The sequence below is a fragment of the Leptodactylus fuscus genome, chromosome 4, assembly GCF_031893055.1.
Source record: "Leptodactylus fuscus isolate aLepFus1 chromosome 4, aLepFus1.hap2, whole genome shotgun sequence".
In the NCBI taxonomy this organism is placed as follows: Eukaryota; Metazoa; Chordata; class Amphibia; order Anura; family Leptodactylidae; genus Leptodactylus; species Leptodactylus fuscus.
The window spans coordinates 180,736,779-180,759,715 of record NC_134268.1 but is presented as its reverse complement, the minus strand read 5'-3'; the positions used below and the strand labels follow the sequence as shown (position 1 = coordinate 180,759,715).

The window sequence follows — 22,937 nt, the reverse complement described above, 5'->3', positions numbered from 1 at the left end:
AAGCAACAGGGAAGGTGGGAAGGTAATCTATCCGCACCAGACTATTTCTGCCTGCAACAACCAACAATCTATTTTTCATGCAAGAGCTAGAGCTTTGTCCATGTCAAACCATAGGTCTTACAGGAAATGCATTACTGTAAGTATTTAGCCAAGCTGAAGTTCTGCAGTCAGTTTCTGCCCTTTTCTATTCTTTACAAGGTCAATGGAGAACGCACAGACACTACAGAGGAAGAATGGTGGAAAAGGATTCTTACAACAAGGTAATAAAAAAAAAAATTACTGGCAAAGAAATCACTTTTTGTATCGAGACAGATAAGACTTTCTTGCTCTACTCTTGTCCTTTTCCACCATATTTTTCTCAGTAGTGTCCATGTGCACTTCATTCACCCTCAGCTCCAAATCCCACAAACCTAAAAATCAGAGAGCTCAGAGTCACTGCCTTTATTATATACCATGGCTTTTTTTCTTATATACAGCTCTGAGATGGGGCAGCATAAATCACCCCATGAATTCACTTTTGGGATGGGATTTTTTTAAAACTTTTGGATAGTCCATAAACAGCTAATTTTTTCAGGGATCTCCATATTATACCGTGCACAGAGCCAAAGGTAAATAGCTCCATATACTATATAGTGGCCCAGGCCCATTACTTTATCTCAGCTCCCATTGACGTCAACGGGATCTGAGCTTCTATAAAGCAGTCGGGCTACTATACAGTGTACAGAGCCTTCTGCTTCAGAGTCCGTGCACTGTATAGTACAGGATTGGAAGCCATTTTGGTGAACCAAAAAGGAGCTAGCTGCTGTCATATATATTTATGTCCTATCCGAAGGATAGTCCATAAAAAATGTTAACAATTTCAATCAACCCCTTTCATGTGAATAGGAAATCTCTGGACAATCACCAAGACCTGTAGCACTGTACGGCGCCATATGCCAAATAAGGTTTCAATAGATCTGCTTTAGGGTTAGTAAGCTAATAAATAAATTAGTAGAATAAATCCCATTATTCATATGTGAACTTTATTTGCAGTTTAATGGGTTTTTTTCATAACCACACAGCTCTGCTGTACATTATTCCTGGTGAAAGATGAGAAAGTTACTTGTAGCTTATCAGTGCGAAAGTTGCCCGAATAGACAACAGTAGTAAATTAAGTCCGTAGGCACCTTCTCTGAATGAGTCCCCATACTGCGTCCAGCATGCTTTGCATCTCTAAACTGCTCTCTGTGGTAGACATCACATCTCCAGTGAAACGTAGGAACATCACCCCTAGGCAGCAGGAATAGAATAAATGTCCTCTAAGGAAGGACATGAGTATTGTCACATTTACTTACATAAAAGACATATCAAGTAAAGCAGTTTACTGCCGGCCTTTCTGCTGCTCTCATTTTAACTAAGACTTTTTAACCCTTCCCAGCAGAACTATGACATCTACCATTCAGTAAAGAGAACGTTGACTAGGAGATTTCTCCATCTTTTACCATACTACCTAAAAGCATTAAAATGGGGAAACCGTATTCTTGCAATCAGTCTATTACTCTGAACCTCTGATGGATCAGAGCAGTGGACTTCAAAGAAAGAAGTGAACCTACCCTAAGAAATTAGCAAAAAAGGCAATTCTTTATTATTCTTAATACTGTGCATGCCAAAGCTTAGAAACATAGTAAGTGGGCGTTTCTGCTCAAGTCTTCCTCTTACAAATAGAACTGTAAATGAACGGATACTAACCAAATTGTAGATACTGAGGAGAAGAGCCTCGATGCATCCACTGCTCTGTAGGTCCCTGCTGGTAGACACTGACAGGTAACACCATATTAACTCTGGAAGGAACTGAAGCGTAAATGTCCTCAGGTTCTTCTCTTTACTTCGATAGAACTCAAAGAGCTGGTGGCAGACGGGTTCTAGTAACTGCAAACAAGAAAAAGTCAACTCATGATCAGACACATATGTAGATGTAGAAAGAAATACTACTGGTATCACTGGCTCAAAAAGAGGGAGTAAAAAAAAAAAAAATCTTAAAGAGGACCTTTCACCACTGATTCTGGAACAGTTGGATTTGTTTTCTCAAGCTCCCACCATTCCCAAACAACGAATGCTTTAAGTTTTGGAGTTTGTTATGTCATTTAGGGTGGGTTCACATCTGCACCCTTTAGCCAATCCAGCTGGGTTTCCGTCTTCTGCCCCGAGAAACTGGACAGGGGACGGAAACCCGGCAGTCAGTTTCCAAACCCATTCAAGTGAATGGGTTTGAAATGTGAGCGCCTGTGAGCGTTTTGTACCTGTCCACTGCAAAACAGTTTTTTTTAACCGGACACAAAGTCCTGCATGTCCAACTTTGCTCAAGGGCGCTCACTTTTGAAACCCATTCACTTGAATAAGTTTGAAAACTGACTGCCAGGTTTCCGTCCCCTGTCCATTTTCTCGGGGCAGAAGATGGAAACCCAGCTGGATTGGCTAAAGCGCACACAGGGGCGCAGGTGTGAACCCACCCTTAGGCTCTGTATACAAGGCACTGAACTGCTTAATAAAAGGGCCATGGACTGAGTGGTGGGAGGAGAGCTGTGACTTTTCAAAATACAGTGACGTTGGTAAATAAAAGTGAAGGTAAGGGGAGTGCAGTATAAAATGTTGAGAAGGGCTGTAGGCAGTGTCTTAACCTCAGCACCCATGTGAGAAACACCCGTCCACCCTGCCCTTATGTTGTTTCTCCCTTGTGTGGTTGGTCTTTTGGTCTCGTTTTTTTTCTTTTTTAGGTCCATCTATGTGGTGGGAGTCCATGCCCAAAAGATGGATATGTAGGTCCTTCATGCCCAGTGCTTCTCAGCGGGGCATTCTGGGTGGTTGAAGGAAAGTCTACAGGAAGCGGAGAGTGGGCATGGCTTCTTGCTTTGGTGTTTATCTGATGGTTATGTTGGTTTGGTACATGTTGTTAAATCAACGTTGGTCAATAAATTAAGTGGCCACCCCCACGTTTACCCACACCAAGGTCTCTGGGTCTTTATTAACGGTTGGCAATTTATGGGGGGGTTTTGTTTTCTAACACATGTCACTAGGTGTTTAATGGCGGTGGAAGTCCACTCAGTTCTGTCAGGAGCAGACAATGGGTGTGATTCTGAGCTCTGACTCTGGCTGCCTCTGATTTAACTTTGAACTTAAATAGCACATCAAAACTATCTGCACTTATTGCTAGGGAATGGTGGTGGAAGAGAGAAAAAAAATTCCTGTGCCGGACTCAGTGGAGCAGCACCTATTAAGAGATACTAAGAATTTGAATATTTGGAAGTGGCGAAAGGTCCTCTTTAACAATCTGTCACATGAGGGGGGAAAAACAAACAAACTACTTTTGCTTAGTTTATTGACTGTGAGATTGTTTAAGGAGGAATAAGCAATGTAAGGCTATATTCACATGATCGTACAGCCTTGTTCTTATATGTCAGCACCAGTATGGCATCCTTTTTTAATCAGGTCCATTGACTTTCAATGGGAGAGTAAGTTCTGTGAAAACTGAGCCAAGTTTCCAGTCTGTCAAAAAGTAGAGCATGATTTATTTCACAGATTATGGCACCTGTGAGTGTAAACAATACTCCAACTCAAAGAATGTTAGCATGGATGCATCTATGGGTTTTCGCCCAAAAATGCAGAGAAAAGACCTACCTACAGGAATTCTCTCTCCGCTTTTTCAGGCAGAATGGGGGACGGAATCCCCAAACAGTCACCCAATGCGGTGTGACCGTAGCCTTTGATACTACAAATTTGCATCTCATATTTGAGGTGGCCATACTAAAGAAGTTTCCCAGCCAGGTCCCTTAAACCCAAGGCTGTGGAATTGGGAGTTGTGGGGTGAAAGCCTACCTTGGTTACAGTCAATGTCAGAAAAAGTTAAAATTTCAAAAATTATTAATTATACAATTTTTAATATTGTATAATTAGGAATTCAACCACTAATGTTAATGCATTAGAGGAATTTTACTGCTTCTGATCAAGTCAGTCATTTATGAAGAAGTTGGAGAGAAGTCTGAGTCAGTCGCTGGTCTGGCCTACCAAACCCACAGGCCCACTTGAACCCTAGGGTTCCTCTAAACCTGGTTAGGGGTTTCCCAAAATTTTGCAACAAGCTGGAACTTGTACAACAGCATTGGCAAACAGATGTAAACCTACTGAGAGATCCTTAAAACAGATTTCAGACAGTATTTAGGCGGCTAAGAATTATAGTAGGATTACAAGATGCTACATCAAGCTACCTGGAAGGCATCATTAGGATTATTCATAGCATTAAGTACCATATAAAGTACCCTAGGAAGAGGCATCACCCAACATGGTCTTTATAGAATAATCTTAGCACATATTACAGCGGTATTATTGCCATACAGTTAAAAAAAAACTGCACTAAAATCCAATAATACATTGAAAAAGCAGGCATTCAACATAAACAATTCTCCATAAGAGCTGGTTGGGTGGGTTGCTAAGCTGCGGCAGAGAGTTAAAGTACCTCTTCCACCTACACGTCTTTCAAGAAAATAAACATTTTATGAATCACCATAGCTCGCCTTTCTTCCCTGACTCTGCCACGGCGTTCTACTTCATGGCTGTAAAGTATAATTGGGTCAATCATCCTTTGACGTAGAATTGTGATCACAAAATCATGTATAGGCAGGGAGCACCTAATAGGCCTGCTCCTATATAAGAAGCCATTTTAGGTGGCCTATAGAAAAGGGGTAAAAATGTGACTTAGTCTGCACCAGTACTGGACATGCAAAGTGTAAAATGACCTGTTAAATGCATAGGGACTAGAGATGAGCGAACAGTAAAATGTTCGAGGTTCGATATTCGTTTCGAGTAGCCCCTCAATATTCGACTACTCGAATCGAATATCGAAACCTATTATAGTCTATGGAGGGAAAATGCTCGTTTCAGGGGTAGGCAACGTTCGATCAAATTATACTTACCAAGTTCACGAGTGAGGGTCGGGCTGGACCCTCCGAGCAGTCTTCTCCGTGCAGCGTCCTCGCGGCATCTTCCGGCTCTGAATTCACTCTGCCAGGCATCGGGCCTGGGCAGAGCCAACTGCGCATGCCCGCACTACAAGCCGACATGCGCAGTCGGCTCTGCCCAGGCCCGATGCCTGGCAGAGTGAATGAAGAGCCGGAAGACGCCGCGGGGAAGTTGCACTGAGAAGACTTCTAAAGGCAGGAGAAGAACCAGCGTTGATTGGCTGACTGTATATCATTCGGCCAATCAATGCTGGTTCTGCATCGAACTTTTACATTCGAATAGCGAGTGGTACTCGATCGAGTTCGAGTATTTCGAATACTGTAGTATTCGATCGAATACCTACTCGATCGAGTACTACTCGCTTATCTCTAATAGGGACTGCTCAGATATTAATTTACAATGGGGGGTGAAGGGTCAAGATTATAGTATACATTGAGAATAGAAGGTTACCATTTTTCTACTCTTAAGCGAATATGTGAAAACTTTCTTTACCAGCTTTCTACTGAGAGTTTACAATTATTTGGTAGTGTTCACACAATCAGTATTTTTTGCAGATTTTAGTGCCAAAGTCAAAGTGTATATTCAAAAGAAAATAAAAAGGAACAACCCGTACTGTTCCTTCTTGCAGGGTCCAAATCTGGGGTATTATCATACAGGCCCAAAGCCTTATGGTAGCAGTAGCAGCCTGTTGCCATACAGGCCCAAAGCCTGTGCTAGCAGTAACAGGTTATTACTACTACCACAGACTTTAGGCCTATATGGTAATATCCCAGACCACGTGACATCTGGGATATTACCATATAGGCCTGAAGACGGCTAGGATTAACATGAGCACAAACAGAAAGTCATGCATTTCCCCCCCTCGAGGCAATAAGTTTTATCCGTTTTTTGTGGTAAAATTAGGGGGGGGGGGGGGTCGGCTTATATTCGGGGCAACTTATACTCGAGTATATACGGTACCCTACATAATAAAATTAGAACACAACTGTCTGTGGAACGTTACAACGTTTACATTATAATTTTAGATTTTGTCGATTGGGGTATATGTACAAAATTGCCATTTGCTACTCACCTCACTCTGAGGTTCCTGAATGACTTCATAAAGAGCAGAAACCAAAGCGACCTTCTCCTTCAGACTTACAGCGTAACTTGTAATAGAGGCCTCAGGTAGAATCTAAAAACAAAACATCCTCTGTAAATCAACATTATCTTCATACTTGTTCAAGAAAAAAAAAATGCCTTGAAGATGCTGGAGATCACCACAGGCGACACAGAAAAGTGCTTTCTACTCTCCTTAAAGTCAATGTGAACGCAGCTTCGTCCATATCTCTAACCATCGGAAACATGAATAATCATTTACTTATAGACCGTATAAATCCCATCACTAAAACATCACCGGCAAATACCAGCACAGGTTTGTTACATTATAGAGCTGAACCATAATTAGAGGGGCTGGTCACCATGGGAACCCCTATTCCGGACCCCCTGTAGGTGCCAAAGTGCTCTCATTCTGGCAGACTGGTGCAGCCATATATGGAAATCAATGGCTATTCGTTTAACCATCATGAAGATGTAATTCTACATTGATTTTTTTTTTTACATTGTTTTTATATATATTTTTTTTATAGTAGATACAGTTGGATAAAGACTAGACCAACCTATAAGCCTACCAAGTCAGGAGTCCAAAAAGAAAATACACTGGCTTCCTCTTTCAATAAGGGTTGCCTTTGTGAGACAAATCACTTAAACGTGCACAATAGATAGACCCCATTCACATGGATTAGGAAATAAACCAAAAGTACCAATATTGTCCCTAATAGCTGATTATTATTAATTATTATTATTTATATAGCACCATTAATTCCATGGTGCTTTCCATTTGGGGGTTACATAGAGTACACAGAATATACAGGTAGATATAATACTAACAGTGACCGACTGGCACAGTGGGGTAGAGGGCCCTGCCCGCGAGGGCTAACAATCTATGAGGGAAGGGGGTAGAGACAGAAGGAGAGGGGGAGACTGTACAGATGGCGGTGTGGTGATCGTGTTATTGGAGGTTGTAGGCCTTCCTGAATAGGTGAGTCTTCAGGGCTTTCTTGAATCCTGTGATTGTGGGGGTCAGTCTTATGTGTCGTGGTAAGGAGTTCCAGAGTACGGGGGATGCGCGGGAGAAATCTTGGAGATGGTTGTGTGAGGAGTGGATGAGAGCAGAGCGGAGTAGGAGGTCATTGGAGGATCTGAGGTTACGTGTAGGTCGGTAGCGGGAGATTAGTTCAGAGATATATGGAGGGGACAGGTTGTGGATGGCTTTATATGTTAGCATTAGTAGCTTGAACTCAATTCGCTTGGCTATGGGTAGCCAGTGGAGGGACTGGCAGAGGGGAGCAGCCGATGAAGATCGGGGGGTGAGGTAAATTAAGCAAGCAGCGCAGTTTAAGGTGGACTGGAGGGGGGCGAGGGTGTTTGCTGAGAGTCCATGGAGAAGGGTGTTGCAGTAGTCTAAGCGGGAGATTATGAGGGCCTGGATGAGCATCTTAGTAGTTTCAGGGGTGAGGAAGGAGCGGATTCAGTGGATGTTTTTGAGTTGGAGGCGGCAGGAAGTGTTGAGGGTTTGAATGTGTGACTTGAAGGATAGGTCGGGGTCCAGTGTTATCCCAAGGCAACGGGCCCGTAGGACAGGGGTAGGTGTGGTTCCGTTAACTTTGATAGATGGGTCAGGTGGAGGGGCAAATATGATGAACTCCGTTTTCTCCATGTTGAGTTTGAGAAAGCGGAGGAGAGGATGGAGGCTATGGCCGCTAAACATTCTGGAACTCTGGCCAGCAGGGAGGTAAGGTCTGGTCCAGAGATGTATATTTGGGTGTCATTGGCATAGCGATGGTCTTGAAAACCATGAGATTCTAAGAGTTGGCCCAAGCCAAGGGTGTAGATGGAGAACAGGAGGGGTCCTAGGACGGAGCCTTGGGGGACACCTACAGAGAGAGGGCGTGATGAGGAGGTAGTATGCAAGTGGGAGACGCTAAATGTGCGGTTGGTGAGGTATGAGGAGATCCAGGAAAGGGCCAGGTCTGAGATACCAAGCTGATCTCAGTTACTGTGCCCATCTCTTGACAGCGGGCTTCAAAACACAATGTTTAATTTTGTAAATCCTTCATGCTTATGTATTGTGGGTTATAGATGGTTACTGGTGAAATAAAAAAAATTAAAAAAAAAAAAAAAAATTACTTCCCTACAACATCCAGTTCCTTGGATGGTTGTTCGTTTAGTCAAATCTTTTTTTTTATCAGAGTGGTACAAAAACAGGAAAATGCACAGAAGGGGAAGGAACTTGCAGACACTGCTGTGCGGACTGTGGTCACTGCGACTGGTACTCCACAAACAGATTGTAAATCCCAGCTGAAAAAACATCTGGGAGGTATTAGAGAATTGTAGTATGATTTTGCATCTATGTTGTCAGGGATCTAAAAGAAATCCATATACCGTATCCATTATATAAAATCAATGACTCTCAGTCTTATTACCATAGGGGTGGATGTCTATTCCTATGCAGTAAATCCACTGGGTTATAAAGTATCAGCAATGTCAAAATCTTCAGACATTCATGTTGCAGATTTTTTTCTGCATGTGATGTAGATTTTGAAACCTATGCACATTACAGAACAGAATCACAGCAGCAGCGAATCCCTTCATTCACTCCTCAAAGAAGCTTGGTGTAGACAAACCACTTTTCTTGTATCGAGGAATAAGTTGTAAGGATATGTTTAGGCAGCGGAAATTAAGAAGATTTTGAGGTAGACACTAGAGATAAGCGAGTAGTATTCGATCAAATATTGAATACCATTATAGTCTATGAGAGAAAACGGGAATGTTGTTCCAGTTTCCATGGAAATCAAAGTTCGACACATTAGATCCTCCAAGTTCAGGAAGTAGCAGGACAAGGAGGTTTTTGAATTGAATTCAATGGAATTTTCCTGCGTGGTATTCGACCGATACGAGTATTCGATCGAATAGTAGTATTCGATCGAATACTATTCGCTCATCTCTAGCAGACACCAATCTCAGATTCCTCTTCATTTTCTGGGCCTCCATCTTTCCGCTTCAGTTTTATCTTGATGTTTAGGCTCAGATGAATGAACCTAAGGCCAAATTCACACAGGGTTTTTTGGATCTGATTCTGATACAGGAAGCTGCCTCAGAATCTGAATCAAAAAAACGCCTTCTGCGACTAGCCGCGACTGTCACAGCATTCCGCTCCTGATAAGACCCAAATGAATGGGCCTAGTTGGGAGGGCATGTTGCGTGGAAAAAGGAAGTGAACGGCTCCCACTGTAGTTAATGAGAAGTGGTTTTTTGAGCCAGATTCTGAGGCACATTCAGTGTCAAAATCCAGTCCAAAAAACCCTGTATGAATTCAACCCAATAAGGCCAGATTCACATCTGTGTTTGGACCATTCCGTTCCCCTATCCTGCAAGCAGCATTTTTCTCTTGTCATTTTTCGTTTAGAAACCGAGCAGAAACCACATGGACCCCATTATAGTTTATGGGGTCCGCCAGTTTCCTTAGGTAACTACTTTGTTATGCGGATAGGTTTCAGTTTGGAGTGTCCCCAAGCGGACTTCTCAAACGGAAACCCGAACACAGATGTGAAATGGGCTTAAGTGGGAGTCTCATGCTGTGAACTCTGCGGCGGAATCAGCTGCGGAATCTGTGGCAAGATCGAGCAGGATGCTTATTTTTTCAGCGAGAAGCAGAATCAGGGACGAATCTGGTTCAGGTTTTGAAGATCAAAAAAAATGGCGTTAAAATTTTACTTTTATTATTGTATTAAAATATTACTCCCGGGTATTGAACAAATTCTAAAGATAACTAATAAACAACTAGCATAACCTTTCTCTTTAGGTTGCTAAAAGGTTATGCTAGTTGTTTATTAGTTATCTTTAGAATTTATACTCAAGTCAATATGTTTTCCCAGTTTTTCTGGTAAAATTAGGGGCCTCGGCTTATATTTGGGTCAGCTTATACTCGAGTATATACGGTAGTTAAGTTCCTTTGATTCAAGTGGAGTTTTTGTCAGGTTTTGAAGAGCCAGATTGTCCAGTAACAACCCTTCCCTGCTTAGGAGAGTAAGCATGGTGCCTGACTGATCTGTAGACATGTTTATAGGAACGTTGTGAGATCTTGTTGTGACTATCTTATGAGTCCTTTTAAAAACATAAAAGGCTTGGTATTGCATCTAGATACTTAACCTGAAGTAATAAAATTTCTGAGCAATACACCACATCCTTCCTCTTCTCTTCCACAGAAAAACAAGGACGCGGCTATATATTGGCAGAATTCCCCATAGTACCTAGAAATCGCCCACCGACAAAATGGGCTTGGGTCTTCACAGAAAAGCATGGTGCCAACAATCAGACTACACTAATGCTGCCAAATGCTTCCATTCGTCACAGAAAGATGAAATAACTCAGCAAACATTGTTAACTAAATTTATGCTTGTAATATTGGTTTTATGGTTTTATTGCACTCGATGAGGAAAACAACATAAAGCCTAACTGAAATGTAACAGCAAGCTTAAATCAATTCACTCCATTTAACTCAGTAACCAATTTTTTATTTAGTTTTTTTGTAATATTGGCAACATATTAATGATTATGTCCAGATATCCAAGTCATGACAACCAGATACCTAAGAAAAAAATACAAAAAATGATGGTTATTATGATAGGTTCACACTAGTACTCTGCTCTCTGTTGTTCGGGTCTGCATGGGAACCCAAAAGATGAGAGCCTGTCCGCTTAAAAAGCAGTTGAGGACACCCACGGACCCCATAGACTATAAAAGGGTCTGCCAGGTTTCCACAGGTTTTAGACTAAAACTGGTGGAGAGAAAAATCTTTTTTGCAGGACTTTTCTCCCTAACAATTGTAAGTATTTGTGAAACTGGCCATAAATGAAAACCAAGAATCACACAAGGTTAAGCTCACATCAGAGTCCCTATAGGAGACAGGCTGACCATCTTTCAGGTCCCCATGAGGACCCAAACAACGGAAAGACAGATGCTAGTGTGAACCTAGCATTAGGGTTAATGAAAGACTTAAACAATATCTGAACGCACAAAAAAATTTACAAGATCAATAGCTAACACTTGCATAAATAACAGATTTGTTAAAAGAATATAAAATGTCACTTTTTTCTTTCTAAGGCTAAGGCCACACTCTACTACAGACATCTCGCACCAGATAAGTCCATGACGAAAAAAAGCAGAAAATAGGCTTGTTTGTGCTGTAGGTTTCCCATGTGACTAACCCAGGTTTCAGACTTTGCATTGCCACAACCTGCAAAATCTGCAGATGAAGATTCAGAAATGGTTGACAATCAAAATCTGCAGCCCAAGACATTTTACACCATTTTTCTCTGCAGCATAGATTCAATTTCTTGAAATGCCATCCGTACTTGTACCATACTTAAGGCGGCTCAGTGGTTAGCACTGTTGCAGCACTGTGGCCCTGGGTTCGAATCCAACCAAAGGCAACATCTGTATAGGATTTCTATATTCTCCCTGTGCTTTGGGGTTTCTCCCACACTTCAATATCATACTAATAGTTCATTTCGAATTTAGATTTTGAGTCACAATAAAGACAATGAATAATGTGCAAAATGTACTGTTACATAAATAATATAATAAAATACCTTAAACTCTGACAACCATTCCTCCACGACTCCTCTCTCTGTAGTCAGCATCTTCCCGCATTGAGCAGCTTATCGCTGGTAACCTAGTGGTAGGTAATAGAATGAAATTAATTGTGTACCTGAGCATTTACCAAATGATGTTGAAAGAAGAAGTAAAATCAGGAACTCCTTTTCATACTATTATGGATTATGCTTATGTATTTATTTTTATATTCTTTTATTGAAAATTTAAAACATATACAAAAGGACAAGAACATAAAATGATGCTCAAATGAAGAGTCATATCATGACAAAGAGAACAATAGTCAATGTACAGGATAGAGTAAAACTAAGTAAAATACAATCAAATTCCATGCCACCTCCGATCCTCTTCCCCATTGCTACCTGCCATAAACATGAGTCAATTATCCCACTGAAATAGGTTATATAGCCCATGTAGAATTTCCAAGGAATATCACACTGTATATTTGAAACAATCATATAGTAACCTCTGAGTATATAAAAGTCTCATATTTATAAATGGATCCCATTATTGGAATAACCGCCCTGTCAGCTTATCTTTGTGCAGGGTCATAATAATACAACATACTGATATAAACTAAATTTGGATCACCATACTTACAGTAGAGGATGCAAATAGGTCCCCATCTCACACTTAAACTGGTATTCTAGGTCTTTGACTAAGGCTGGTCTTACACGGCCATAATGATTTTACGGTCCGCAAGTTGCTGATAATCAACATAGACCCCGCAGATGCCTGTGTCCTGCCGTACTCGCCCAGAGAGTTCTATGGGCAAGTCCGTGCAGTGCCGCAATTCACGGCCATTACGGACATGTTCTATAAATTGCGGACCATGGTTGCGGCCTGGCCACACCACGGATAAAATATGCAGTGGTCTAAGAGGCCGCATTAAATATAATGTGTCCGCAAATGGACCGCAATTGAAAACCCTCAATTGTGGACAATTTGCGGACTTACATAACGGCCGTGTAAGACCAACCTAAGATTACCCTTCCTTAGAATAGGTTCTCTCTATCAGGTTAAGGCCCGCGGTGAGGCCCCAACTCTTCATAGACAACTATGATACTGTCTGGGGTTACGCACAGATTGCAGTGTTGAAATATGGGCAATATACAGACCATATTTTCCAGCCCAAAAAAATATATAACATCTGCAAGTGACCAAGAGGTGTAAACCTGGAAGGCCCAAAAACTCAACCTCTCCCAAAGGATGGAAATGTAGCATAGCTGGGCAATAGCCCACTCACTTCAGTGTAAAGCATTTTCACTAGGAGTTTTTTGAACCACCCACTGCATCAAGTTCAATGTGCCATCCTGGCCGAGCTTTATATGCCAGGAATGTTTCTGGATTTTTTTTTTAGATGTGTGGTTTAGATAGATCTTATATTATTGTAAAGAAGTCTTGTTGCAGTTCTGCAGAGCTCTTGTAAGCCCTTGCGAGCAGAGCCTTCAGTCCCATTGTGTATACTGACTTATTGTCTCATTTTGTCTGTTTTTGAACCCTACAATTTGTAAAGTAAAGAGGACTATGTCGGCGCTATATAAATAAAATCTAGTATTATTATAGTATGTCCTGTCCTTCACAATCACTAAAATTTATTTATTTTATTACTATTTCTGCCTTTTCATATCAACGAACATTAAAAATTCCTGTGCCCAAATAAAAAAAAACTTCAGGCTCTGCAGTAACAAAAGAAGGAATGTCTTGAAATGAATAACTAACATCTGCAGCCTGGTGTCTGGAAGCAGAAAACCTTGGCATGCTTTCTGGATTTAGGGCATAATATAACGGAAAACACTGAACATAATTAATCAAGCAAATAAAAAAGGTAATGCAAGCGTAACAGGGGAAAGAGGGAAGAAACCATTCAGATTTAGGCTGTTTATTTTCGATAAGAAAAGATCAATGAACTTAATCCTCTACATATTAAAAGAGGACCTTTCATGTCCTCAGGCACATGCGGTTTTACATACCGATAAAAAGCCGACAGTGCACTGAATTCAGCGCAATGTCGGCTTTCCCGTTATGTGCCCTGGGGCTGGAGATATTGGTGCAGTTAGATTCGGCACCAATCTCTGCCCACCATCAGAAGGGCGTTCCTGACAGGCTAGCTGGGTGGTAAGGAATGCCCCCTCTGACAGTACAGGTATATGGACGAGTACTGTCAGGGGGCAGGTGTTCCTCACAGCCCAGCTAGACTGTCAGGAACGCCCTTCTGATGGTGGGCAGAAATTGGCGCCAAAGCGAACGGTGACTGTTTTTGAAATCGCAGCATACCCATTGCACATATTTATCCACAATGTGTGGATGGGATACACTAGAATCCCATCCATTTTTTTGCAGGGAAAAATGCAGGGTAAAATGCCCTCAAAGATTCCCACGCTGGTCAGATTCCCTCAATCTTCACTTCCTACTGCCTATAGACACACAGGATATGCCCATTCAACCAATCACTGGCCGCACTGGTTACCCACCTTAACCCCTGACTGGCTAAATAGACATTTCCAGACATCATCTGCGCACCCCAGAGCCACATTGGACCTAGACTGGTACGGGTATTGTTGAGGGCAAGTTCCACCATTTTTTATGGCAAGACACATTGTAATTTATAATATATTTTTACTTAACTGGAAACCACCTTTAAACATTAGATGGTTTGGTTTATGCCAAAAAATGTGGCAGAATATCAGCGTACTTTTCAAAGCCAAAAGTCACATCCTGGGGCATGCGTATTTTCTGCCAATAACCTTCCCCTTACTGGACGAGCATAGAAAGTGTCTAAAACCATTGATAAATGGAGTAGAAGAAATGTTCTCCAATTTTTGGTACAAATTGCTCCAGAATTCTGGTGCATTTTCATTAAGAAATTTGCTCCTTTATAACTTAAAGGGAGTTTTTCAGCAGAACCCAATATATGAATCCATTAATGACAGAACGGTTTCACTCCTTAAGGAAAACTCAGGCAGGTGTCCAGTGGGCGGAGTCACTAGAGCTCTCCAAGCCTCACCCAGCTTAATTGACAGGTCTCTCCCTATTTTAGTATAGGGGAGTCAGGCAAGGAGAAACCATCACTATGACCAAAACTATTACAACACAATGCGGTGGGGGTTGCCATGGCAGTCAGCGGCCTAAAATAGTCCTCTAGGTCTTTCATGTACACGAGGTTAATGTACTGTCTGTAAATATAGCACTGACAGATATAGCAAACCAATACAGAAACACTACACTGCATAGTGATCCAAGGATAGCAAGTACAAAAAATCAAATCATATACAAAAAATAAATAAAATAAATAAATAAATGGGAATTGCCACCTGTCTCCATCCAAGTATGAATTTTATTATATGATCCCGGACAACCCCTTTAAGTACAATTTTCTACATTCTACGAGGAAAGATCATGGCCTTTGGAGTAATAGACAATTATATAAAATAAATCATATGTATATATATATATATATATATATATATATATATATATATATATATATATATATTAGCAGATAAAACAAGAAAAGGGAAAAATTAGATTTTACTAGTTAGCCCGACCACAGAAATATCTCAAGCACAACTCGGCTTCGTAGCCATCAACAACCCCCTTCACATAAGAAGAATGAGCGTCTGATATGATAACACGTGCCATTAATTATACACCATTTCTCTCCTGCGTAATTTACCCCAGACATCAATCCAAGCAAACAAGCCCACGCTACGCTAAGTAATTTGCCATCGCGGTAATCGGAAGCTGTGAGTCTATAGCATTTTGACATCTGTTTAGCAATCTCTGAGAAGAACCAACAGGCGTACTGTAGAGCTGGAGAAAAAGGACATCGTGTGAGGTTCACTTAAGGATATCAACATGCACGCACCTTGTGAAGAATGGCAGCCGCAGCTGGATAACTTATTTTCCATTTTGTAATAAGACTGAAATGCCATGCACCGTGACAAACATGGCAGAGCACTGTAGCCCACTACACACCCACTCAGAGTATTCATCCTCTTCTAAGTGCTGCCGCGCTGTCATCTCAGATGGAGTGATCTTCTCTATTATATGAAGTTTACGTCATTATCAACATATGTAGAAAATTCGTTTGCTAACTGCAACTTGACTACCCACCTAACTACTTGAAGGAGCGATATGAGATAATGGGAACAAAATAGAAAAAGCATGGTTTCTTACAAAGTGAAGAAGACCCTATGAAGACCACATCTATGGTACTTTAGAGAAGGGGACAATACGTTTTTATGGTAGTTCATGGGTCAATGTTCTTGACATAAACCCTCCTGTATAATTCTAGTAGGTAGACTACCGGTATATAGAGAAAAGTATGGAACGCATTTCTTATTCACAGAATTCAAGGGTATAAAATCCAGCACGAGGCCCTGCAGTATCTGTTCTTATACACATCTCTAAAGAGTGTGGTGCTGTAATAGCCAGCGCTACAACAAGTGAGGCCCCTTACAGACGACTGTGGTGGGGGTCAGTATACGATCCGTGTATTTCACAGATAGCACACGGACCCGTTCTTTTCTATGGCCTGTACACATGACTGTGATTTTCACGGTCCTGTGTGGGCTGACAGTGAAGGCCGCATCAGGTAGGACAAGTCCTATTCCTGTCCTATTTTGAGGCCCATGCTTGTATGGCTCATATTTATTTAATGAAAGGAGACGTGGAATCATGGCCCATGGGGACTAGAGGTGAGCGAGCAGTATTCGATCGAGTAGGTATTTGATTGAATAGTCGAATATTGAGGTCTACTCGAATCGAATTTCGAATATTTTACTACTCGCTCATCTCTACTGTATATGTGTTTTTGTTTTTTTTTATGTCTACGTTGTCCTAGTTCCTGTCCCACCTCCTCTGCATAGTTATTGGTGTAAAAAAAAAAAAATGGCGCCACGGAAGGTGGGAGGGGAATCGAATTTTAACTGTGTTTACCACGTGGTATTCAACAGAGTAAGAGTATTTTGAATACCGTAGTATTTGATCGAATACTACTTGCTCATCTCTAAAGGGGACATTTAGTTCACGGCCAGCCAATTGTAGCAGTCATCTGCCATCGACCTTAGTTTGTGAAATTCCCTCCTAGATATTCCACCATCAGCTATGAGTAACATCATTGAAATGTGGGGCTATTTAGGAACCACAGCAACTCAGAAATTCTTCCCCTATTCAATATATAGAGAAAAATGCTTGTGATTCCGCAGCCAAGATGAACATTCTGCATTTTTCAAAAATGTATGCTTTTCTGCAGCTATTTTTTTCCGCAAGGTGTGAATAAGACTAACTCAGTTAGGGGCAACATGGTGGCTCAGTGGTTAGCACTGCAGGCTTGCAGTGCTGGAGTCCTGGGTTCGAATCCCGCCAATAACAACATCTGCAAGGAGTTTGAATGTTCTCCCCGTGTTTGTGTGGATTTCCTTCCATTCTACAAAGACATATTTAAATGAAAAAAATAAAAAATGTAAATTGTGATCCCTATATGGGGCTCGCAATCTACAAAATAAATAAATAAAATAAAAAATCTTTAAAAAAAAAAAAAAGTAACTCAGCTGAGCAACTGAGGCAGAAACCCCAGGTTGAGAAAAAAACAGCATTTCTATCACAGCGGAAATACCACAGCAAAAAAAATACTGTGTTTTACATTACCTGCAAAGTAAATGGGATTCAGGCCAATCTCATCCACACATTGCAGAAAAAAATCTGCACTGGAAAAGCTGCGATTTCAAAAACCACCAGTTACAAATCCATTACACCTATGGAAAGGCTTTGGAAAATTCTGCGGAAAAATGTGATGAGTTTACGCATTTTTATCTGTGACTCGCTATGTGGGACCTTAGCCGACCATAGCAAAAAAAAAAAAAAAAAAAAACACTGCAGGAAAAACTATGGCGGCAATGGCAGATTAGTAAAGTCACAGAAAACACATGTAACATCTATGATGCTTCATGATAAAATCTCGCATATGCACTGTTGTTTATTATTGATCCTTTGGTCTAACGTTTACACTTAGTCGACTGTCTTTCTGCTTATGAGCTTGGCTTAAAATGGCACACCCATACACATAATCCCTAAATTGCATGTAGCATTTTCCACAAAGTGACTGTTGTCAGCTACGTAATGACTGTCAGCTATGGCGCATCATAAAAAGCTTTTATCTAAAGGTGAAATTCTGCTCACTGCAACTGGCTCTCAATGTGCGATACAACATATCATTTCCTATGCACTTTGTAGTTTTCCACTGGAAGGTCTGTCTGAACAAACAAGACTGCCATTCTTGCTGGGCCTTTTATTATATACAGTATTACGATATATAGCACAAAATAAGCATGATGTTCTAAAATTTCCAAATCTAAATGTTTTTGTTCGCAAATCATTCCTAGAATACCTTTGACACTAAAAAGATGATATTTCAGAGAAATATGCAATAATTTGAATAAAGTTGTGTCATTTTCACAAATATACAGTATAACCCCATTGGCCATGTCTCCCATAAGTCCAGTTCAAAGAGATTCCAGCTGTTCCAGATTCCAATTCTTGCACCAATAAGATAATATTCATATGAAGTGAACAGCAAATTTGACCAACATTTGGTATTAATGGATACAATTTCTACTTTCGATAACTAAAGTTCTTTGGACCTTTTTTAGGCACCAAGGCCAGAGTGACTGCTATCACCTTAGGTCTCTGTATCTCCCGATTTTACATTCCTGCATGACATAAGTGTGAACAGAGCTTTAGCATGAAGACCATATGTTGTTGACAAATTGCTGCGATTTAACCACAACTTACCTATGGAATAGACATAGTTACATATATAGGTGATGAGGTTGGGTAAAGATATTAGTCCATCAAGTCCAACCTATAACTCTACAATCCCTACAGTGTTGATCCAGGGGAAGGCAAAAAAAACCCCATGAGGCTCATGTCAATTGCCCTATTTCAGGGGGAAAAAATTCCTTCCAGACTCCAAATCTGGAGGTCGGTATAAAAACCCTGGATCAACGAGTCCTTAAAATCTAGAGTCCATAATCAGTAATATTGTTCTCCAATCCTTAAATTAGTTTTATAATGCTTTTAGCAAGAGAACAAACTATGCAGCCATTATACCACCATCATGTGCTATGTCCACTCAATGTGCCCAATGGCCAAACAAAGCTTCACCTACAACATATGGGTTCCTGGGTTCATAACCAACCAATGACAACATCGTCATGAAGTTTGGAATGTGGAGGAAAACCATACAAACTCAGGAAGAACATGCAAAGACATCCTTGTTTGATTGTGAGCCTTACTTAGGACAGCGAGTGCTGACTCCATTTGTAAAATAATGTGAAATACTGTATGCAGGTGTTAGAAAGAGAAATAAAGACATTATAGGGAATGTTCTAAACCATCTATGCCAATTTTCTGGGATAGATATGGCGCATCTCTGTGACCCACTCACCACTTTCTATAAAAGTAGGTAAAGTGGGGTAGAGACCAAAACATGCAGAGGATGCCTTGGCCCCACAAATTTACACCAGAAAACTGTTGTGAGGTATATCAGAAATGTACGCCAGTTCTTGGCTGCCAGAAATTTCAATTCTAGCACACAAGACACCCTAGGGTCGTCAGAATTATTAAAGAGGCTGGAGCCTCTTAATAATTCGGGCATATCTTAAGCCAACAGGGGAATGAATTAAGACTGGTTTAGGAAACCTTAGTCTCAATAAATCCCCCCCCCCCAGAGTTGTTCGTAAAAGAGCGGCAAGCATCTTTATTCTATATCGCTTCCTTTCTTTTGGATCAGAAGTCCAATGTCAAATGGTGACCACATACAAACATACTTATACAAAGATATTACCTGCCCAATTGTACAACATTAAATGTGTCCCAAGCTGACACCTTTGGAGAACACAGATCTGGCACTTAATAGTGCTGGTATTTGCTCAAGAGTGAAAGATCAACACTGAAGCAGAAGAAATAACTCAAGGAAAAGTCAAGGAGAAAATCGGCCTGTACAGAATGTCCCAAATCAAGTCGAATTTACAAAATCTGGTGGAACCATTTGCAGGAGAAGACACTGCTATGGTCTTATTCTTATATAAGTTGTCCGACATAATTAAATATGGACCTAAAGCCAGGAAATGTGATAAAACAATAGAATACCTACATAAACATTTCACCCTCCACTCCTCCTTCAGTCCTTCCCAACATGCTCTGTTGACTTGGGTGCCATAATATGTCTGCATACTCCATACGACCACTGCAACCAATTACTGGTCTCAGTAGCTTCATGCCATCTACTGCAGAGGCCTGAGAGATGGAGGGGTCCGGTCGCCGTGCCAGGTGCTTCCATTCATTTCTATGGGAGCGTGCTGTTCAGAACGGCTGATCCGAACAGTGTTCGCTCATCTCTAGATACAAGGTATAGATAGATCACCACTACAGTCAAGTAAACATAGCCCAACATAGAGGACCAGGGCACAGAGCTCAGCTGCAGTGTGCGCAGGGACTAGCTGCTATGAAGTTTCCCATACACAGCACACAGAGGACATCATGTACCCTTATCTGTCTCATGTATACAGAAACAGCAGCAGCATGGTGGGCATTATACAGTGTGCTCCTGTGAATTTAGCTCTAGGATGAATTAGTCCAATGTTTTCTAATCTTTTAGAATCAATCTTACCTCTGTCTCCTGCAAATAAAATCTATCTCCATCTCTGCAAATAAAATTCACAATGTACAGTCAATGGGAATATAGCAAGTTTATCCGCACTTACGGTAATTTTACCTGTTTTCACAATGAAATTCACTCAATCGCCTCCTCAGAGAAAGAATGAAGAAACAAAATAATAAAAGCAAGGACGAAAACAGAACATATTTATAGAAACCATTCCAAGTTAATGTGAGACGTTGTGAGACCTTTGGCTCATTGATTGTACTGAATGCCAAATGTGATCCAGCCCATCAGGTGAAAATAAGATTGTGACCCATAAGCAATAATATCTCAACCCTGATAACCAGGAGAACGGAAAAGGTCAAAGGACAACACATGGTCATCTTATTCACTATAACTAGTGATGGGAAATGTGCAAGATGCTCAATTTAGATATTATAAGAGAAGAAAACTTATAGTTTGTGGTCTCATATTTCACATCTAAGACTTCGCTCACATCTACGTTGGAGACATGAGACAAAATAGCATATCATGTTGTGCTATTCTGAGAAATGGCGGACACCCTGATGCAAACCCAGCGGTCCCAATTATAGACAATGGGGTTCAATGGGCACCATAGGTGTCCGTCGTATGACACAGCAAGCACAGCGGTTGATAAGACAGAGAACAGCAATGGAAATATTGTAGATGTGAACAAAACTGTAAACTGTAGTAATACAATAACTTGCATGTCCCTCTACTCATATCATGACATATCATCATGGGGAGCTTTTCAGCAAACGTATAAACTAGATCAGTCAGGAGATGGCAGCAAGAAAACCGAAGTTAAAGGGATTCTATCATTAAAATGGCATTTCTTTTTGTCTCTAACACATAAGAATAGCCTTAATAAAGGCTATTCTTCTCTTACCTTTAGATGTCTTCTCCATGCCGCCGTTTGGTAGAAATCCTGTTTTTTATTGGTAGGCAAATGAGTTTTCTCACAGCACTGGGGGCGCCCTCAATGCTGCGAGAGAAATCTCCAGCGCCATCTCTATCTTCTTCTGGAATGGCCCTCCTCTTCTTCCGGCACTGGCTTCAAACTTCTAGGCATGCGCAGTCGGCTCTGCCATCAGGCCTCGGACAGAGCCAACTGCGCATGCTTGCCTGGTGTAAGCGGCCATTGTCTTGTGGCCGCTTACACAGTAAGCTGGGGTAAGCAGCCACAAGAAAATGGCCACTTACACCAAGCGGGCATGTGCAGTCGGCGGGCATGTGCAGAGCCAACTGCACATGCATAAAAGTTTGACCCCCAGCACTGGAAGAAGATACGGAGCGAGGCAGACGAAGATGGAGGCAGCGCTGGAGATTTCTCTGGCAGCATTGGGGATGCCCCAATGGGGATGCAACCGAGCGGAAACCACATGGACCCCATTCTAGTCTATGGGGTCCGCAGGTTTCCTGTAGGTAACCGCTTTTCAATGCGTATATGTTTCCATTCAAGGAGTCGGAAACCCAAATGTAGATGTGAACCCGGCCTGATACTTATCCCAACTATCAAATCCACTCCTGGCTCTAGCTCAAAAAAACTGCAGCAAAATCTCTCTTCCCCCCCCCCCCCCAAAAAAAAAAAAAAAAAAAAAAAAAAAGCAGCTTTTTTGGGGCATTCAGAAGACATTCTTGTGAATGATGTATTACAGATCAACTTCTGCTGACTTTTTTAACGAAATATAGAAAACGTTCCATTTGGGAAGAGGGTCATTTTGGGGGTTAAAAAGGAAGACTTTTTTTTTTTTTTTTTTTTTTTTAACTTCAAAGAGCAAACCTCACTAATCTTTAGTATGAATTAAGTGTTCAGACATGAAATCATTAATATCATACTTTTTTTTTTTTTTTTTTTAACCTTTGTGTTCACTAGTAAAATAGAACAAAAATGCAAAGAAGGGAAAAATCTGCTATTCTTGGTGAACTGCTTTTTAGAAAGGCCCACATTTACAAGTAAAAGAAGGAAAATTCCGGCATTCAAATAAAATGTAAATGGCCCACAATACTCTGGTGCGTGTTATCTTTGAAAATGCAAAGATCCAATTCAACCGCGATCTTGGCACAAATTCAGGATTTCTTTAAACGTGTGTCCTGCGGGATGTGTTGCCATGCAGCAGAGGCAAAACCCACTGGAGGTTGTAAGCAGAAGTCTCTGATCTGGAAACATTTGCACAAACCACACATGTAACTTATTCTGTTCCTTTTGAGAAATCACGGAATATCAATGACGCTAGGAAGGATTTACAGGTATTGCAACAATAAGATTATACAGTTATCTCAATGTACTCTGAGATAGTCACATGTAGCACTCTGTTATTAAAGTCATTCCCATAGAGTTGAATAGAGCGCCAGCACACACATTCTACCAGGACTCTATTCAAACAAGGGGCACAGGATCCCCTTCCCGTAATCCTGGGGGCTGAAGCCAAGCAGACACATCATGACCTATAAGCTTTGTCTGTATAGTTGTATAGATTTAACAGGATGGGCCTCGTTTAAGCCATTGCATGTGAGGTACAGTGTGGTTTAGGAATAAATGTAA

General features: G+C 41.1%; 1 protein-coding gene across 4 annotated transcripts in view; it reads right to left on the bottom strand.

Annotated features, from left to right (window-relative positions):
• Window positions 1-22,937, bottom strand: part of HYCC1 (hyccin PI4KA lipid kinase complex subunit 1) — a 95,350-nt gene that overhangs the window by 42,946 nt on the left and 29,467 nt on the right. For 3 of the 4 annotated variants that reach the window (XM_075271443.1, XM_075271446.1, XM_075271445.1), the window contains exons 2-4: window positions 11,685-11,767; window positions 6,065-6,166; window positions 1,729-1,908 (exon numbers count right to left, since the gene is read on the bottom strand). In XM_075271443.1, coding sequence (XP_075127544.1) covers window positions 1,729-1,908; window positions 6,065-6,166; window positions 11,685-11,735 — 333 coding nt within the window. In that variant the 5' untranslated portion in view covers window positions 11,736-11,767. Of the gene's footprint in view, window positions 1-1,728; window positions 1,909-6,064; window positions 6,167-11,684; window positions 11,768-19,864; window positions 19,940-22,937 lie in introns of those variants that run through there. The other variant, XM_075271444.1, reaches the window with a different exon arrangement.